The following is a 5,114-nucleotide window of genomic DNA, read 5'->3' on the forward strand; positions in this document are numbered from 1 at the left end:
TTAATTTGAATGAAGTGTGCAACATTTTTAAACTAGCATATGATCGTAAAATCTTAGTGTAATACATTAAAAAAAATTGGATTTTGTATTCACCATAAAATCCTTTTCTTTGCATTCATTGGAGGACAGCTCTGCTTTAGACTACTGGGTATAGTGCCATTGCAGGAGTAGGACTCTAGGTACCCCAAGGGTGGCCAAAACGTGATACAATGTGAAACAAGCTTTAGTTACTTAACCCAGCAGTGCAAAAAAATTACAAATAAATCTATTTAAACACACAGGCAGCAGCAAAGCCAAAGGGGTTGATGCTGTGTCCTCCACTGAAAGCAGAGAAAATGATTTATATTGTGTACACAAAAAATATTGCATCTTCTCCTTTATTGATTGGAAGACAGCTATGCTTGTCCCCTACTGGGACATCAAAGTAGTGCCACAACAGGGCGGCAAAAAATAAATAAATGGAAAAGCAGACTAGCCATCTTAAAAGAAAGATGCAACCCAGTCAGACTGCTACCTACAAAGCATTTTGCCAAAATTTGCATCAGTGGATGCTGCCAAATCCTCCCAGTAAAACTGTTGAACAAATGAACCAATGACCAGAGGGCCACCTTACAATACAAAACACAGAAATTCCCCAGCCTCAACCTGCCAGCCAGCCTGCAACCAAACAAATAGCCCTGTCAACAGTATGCGTTAAAATCAGAGGTTTTAGTTGCGCCCTGCTATAAAGGCTGGTTATAGATTCATGCATGTACCATCTTTTCTAGGCCACTTTACAAACTTGAGAAATCAATGCTTGATAATTGAAAGCCCAAAGTGCACTTCCCACTCTTAGAATTTACTTTAACCAGGATCGGTAGTTCTCAGAGCTTGATAGCATATGATTGGACAATGGTCTAATCATGCGTGAAATAGTAAAACAGTCAACGACAGGTCTCCCTCCCTGAACTCATGAGGGAGTTCAAATGTTACGGTTCCCTCTCCAACCTGGCGATCAATTGGTCCAAATCGGCGGCGCTGAACATCACGTTACCTCAGGTGGAACGGGACGCGATACGGGCCGCATTTCCTTTCAAGTGGGAGGCTCATTCGCTACCATATTTAGGCACCCATATCACGGCGGAACTGAAGTCGCTGTATGAGGCCAACTTTGCCCCCCTCTTGTCACGGATTAAACAGGATTTAAGAGCGTGGCAGGCGCTAACTGTGACATGGTAACAGTCAACGACACAAAGCCCTTATAGGCAGGAAAGTCTCAGATGCAAGACATCCAAAAATGGAGTCTTGCAAGACAATGTCACCAACTCTGAGACTAAATATTGCTCTATGCAAGTAAAGGCCACTAAGGATGCAACATTCTGAGAGTGAGAGCAGCAAAATCTTACTAAAATACCAAAAGGTGTTTTTTGTAACTTTTCAAATACCAGGTTAAGGTCACAAGGCAATGACAATGGCACTGAATGTGAGCAATTCCCGAAGTTGCAGACAAGTGACAGTGACATCAGAGGATGCCGAAATAAGTATGCCGACATGTGATTCTTAATTGTGCTTAAGGCCCATGCTGTCCAGGAGGTTGGCAAAATACATCTTCCAAGTAGGAGAATAAATGCTGCAGGAAACAGATTTGCAAGCCCTATGCATGGTATGGTATTCTGTCCCCTTAGATGTTGGCTTTCAACAGTCAAGCTGTTAAAGCCAGCAGACATAATGCAGGGAGGTAGATGCCAGAAAGCGTCAACTACCAGACAAACAAGATTCATGTACCATGACCTGTGGGGTCCAGTCTGGAGTCATCGGGATCACCATAACTCCCTTCTATTCTATGTAGTAGCCACAGAAAGTCTTATTGGTGGGTAAGCATATATAGGAGTGTAACAATCCCACAGAGTCACCAGTTGCTCTTCCCAAGGGTCCTTTGACCTTGCTACAAACCAAACCAATCTACTTTTACATATATGGAGTAATGCATCTTAATATCTATGAATTCCAAAAGTCCACATGATGCAAGGACATCACTACTGAACAGAGACCCCATCCTGAACCTGCAGCCCTCGACAAAAATGTTAAATTCTTTTTCCCAAGACTAGTCGTACTCTGTTCTTCTTGGGCACCGTGAAAAGGTTTGAGTAAAAACAGGATCCTAAAACCAGTGCTGAATCACAAATATACTTTAAATCCTGTAAATCTTGTACCAGCTGGGCATCCTAATTCATATAAACATGTGAAGCTTTTTCTTCTACTAGACCGCAAGTTTTGCTCACTCTGTTAAGGTTTGTGAAACAAACCACAATGCCAAAACTGGACACAGTAAGGATCCCATGACCAAACACATGAATCTATCAACACCTTGCATCGGATTTTTAAAGTAAGGGGAATCCTCTACTGAAATACCCATGGCCATATTTAATCAATAAACAGGAGGATCCACAACAAGCAGAGACTTCCACTTTTTTTAGTAAACACCTCCTCAAAAGGGTAAATGCACCAAGAAAACAATGTTGAAAAAGGAAAGGCCAAGTCAGTCTCTTCAACTACCAAAAAATAAATGTAAAAAAATCAGTGGTCGGGAAAAGCATGAATGGAACACTTTGAAGTATGCACCCCAAAAGATACTGGTGCATCTAACACAGTGGCAGGTGGATCTACAATGTTCAGTATATCACTAACTGACTTAATCCGAGTAAAACACAAATGTCTCCTCCGGAAGTAAACTTGGCAGACCCTGCATCCAACTCAATTGCAGGGACTGCATCAACTGCCTGGGAAGACCCCTTTGGACTCATCTAAGGGCACAAAGGAGGAGGTCAGGCGTTTCTTACTCGCCCGTGGCTTAGAAAAAGTGCACATTACACAAAACCTTCCAAAATGGATGCTTGAGTACAGTCTTCGAATATCCAATGCTGGGAGTAGAGAACCAGAAGATGGGAGGGATGCTACCAGCAACTGTTCGCAGATAATACAAAATTGGTCCCTGTCTGCATTGCTATAGAGCATTTAAGGCAGAGGACATTCCTGCGTGAACCCTTTGGAGGCCTGCCCCCCGATGCTACTGACAATATCCACCGAGCTGTGACTGTGCAGGGTTAGGACCTCCAATAAAGCATACTTATTACTATAACTAAACTACAGTTCAGGGCGAAACATTCCTGGTCACAGCAGCTAGCAGTCACCCAGCAGGAGAAGCAGCTTGCAGCATAGCTTTGAGATAACAGCATCCCTAGTTCAGTTGTGCCTGAGAGGCAGCATGCAGCCACAAACATGGCGCTTTATGTCAGCAGTGTGTACAGTGCTGGGACCACACCCTCTCCCAGCCACTTTGTGGTGGATACAATACTCCGTCCAGAAGCATAAACACTGGCTTCTGCTACACCCATGGGGGATGCTTCACCCAGTACAAGGTGTTCTTAAAGGCACTAAGGATGGGCGAATTTGTCTGGGTTGGATTCACAGGCGGTTCATTGAATCTTTTTAGAAATGAACAAAATCAAAGCAAATCCCATTCAGTGAAGTCTATGCGGGACAAATCTTGATATTAAATTCTGGTCATTTTCAAAGCTACTAGGCAAAACAAATAAAAAATAATAAAGCATGGGGAACTGGGCATTGCCTTGGGGGACATTTAAAGCAAAATATATATTTTTTTCAAAATACCATACAGCATGAAAATGGTTCTTTTAAGGTGACTTCAAAGGCAATATGGAAGACACACCAATACTCTAAGGCATACATACAGTATAGAACGTTATGTCTCTCAGGGCCTGTCTAAAAGCCAGCCGGCTGAGAGTTTCAGGTAAGTATACCTTTATTTTCATCCCTAGACAAAAACTAGCACTTACCCCTGCACTGCAAGGATTAGGAATATTTGTTCCCAGAGTTCCTTTTTAACTGTATAAAAAAATGTCAGTTTACCAGTCTGACTCTGTTGCCTGGAAGGGCCGTGTAAAACTTGAGCACCCATATACATTTTAACTGTGTATTTAGCCATTGGTCTAAGGTTAAGTTAAAGCTGGACTACAAACAAATATAAAAAATAGAAGTTCTTTGGACTCGTTGTCCAATGAAAAGCAAATACAAATAACTGGCTATATTGCCAATCAAGTATATAAACTGGAACAATTATGAACAGGCTTTAAGTGTGAAGATGTAAAGGTAAAAACCTACCTCATTGCATTCATCCACTAGAATGAAAAAAAGATCAAATCTAGACATTATAGGAGCTGAAAGATTGACGTTATGCTTTAAAGATTTTGATCGCTCATATCTTCCACCAACAGGATTTGCAGCTGCCAAAATGGATGTGCGGGCATTCAAAGTGGCCTTGGAATATAAATGAAAGACATTTAACTATTTCCATTGTTAATAGATTTTCTAAATAGATTTTAAAAGGTGCAGCAATATAACAGCTTTAGTATTTCTAATGAAATGACAAAGGTCCTTTAAAACAAACCATATGGAATTTATTCCAACAGGACATTCAGTTGTGATTATTTTATTCTTCACTTTGCTAATCAGATGGTCATTGCAATTTGGTTGTTAGCAGCAAATAAACCACAGTGAATTTAGAAAAGGAACAACTATAGTTAACATATCTAAAATCATGCAGAGGAGAACACTGGCTTTCCCAGAATAGTGCACTATAAGTAAATCACAACATTGAACTTCTCTTTTAGGCTTCCAGAAATCCAGTGCTACCCTGTATAGCCCTAAATACTGTCCTAGACAACACTGATCCTCCATAAATAAAAGGAAAGTGAAATAAATCCATCACAGCAAATCACTGCAACTACATCTAAGCTTTCATTTTTAAGCTTTTATTTATTTTTTCTTATTTTTTGCTCTAGGGATAAGATACACTTAAAGAAGCATGCTAACTATGCCAAACTAAAATGATGCAAGTAAAGTTAACTTAAAGAAAAAAAAGTAATTGGGGATAGATCACTTACCTTTACACCAGCTTTGGTGATTGATATTGTTTGCTGCTCCATTGCCTCATGAATGGCCACTTGATCTTTCAAATCCATCTTGTCAAACTCATCAATACAACAAACTCCCTTAATACAAAAATGCCACAAATGACAGAAATGATAAACAAATTACAAACTAAAACCATTAGA

The 5,114-nt window shown here is 40.4% G+C and overlaps 1 protein-coding gene across 1 annotated transcript in view; it reads right to left on the minus strand.

The window, feature by feature from the left end:
- LOC108799825 (maternal DNA replication licensing factor mcm6) overlaps nt 1–5,114 on the minus strand; it is a 53,525-nt gene that overhangs the window by 19,840 nt on the left and 28,571 nt on the right. The window contains exons 10-11 of the mRNA XM_018571747.1: nt 4,944–5,051; nt 4,162–4,317 (exon numbers count right to left, since the gene is read on the minus strand). Of these exons, the coding sequence (XP_018427249.1) occupies nt 4,162–4,317; nt 4,944–5,051 (264 nt within the window). The remainder of the gene's footprint in view (nt 1–4,161; nt 4,318–4,943; nt 5,052–5,114) is intronic.

Source organism: Nanorana parkeri, unplaced genomic scaffold (genome assembly GCF_000935625.1).
Source record: "Nanorana parkeri isolate BGI_ZX_2015 unplaced genomic scaffold, ASM93562v1 scaffold1826, whole genome shotgun sequence".
NCBI classification, from domain to species: Eukaryota; Metazoa; Chordata; class Amphibia; order Anura; family Dicroglossidae; genus Nanorana; species Nanorana parkeri.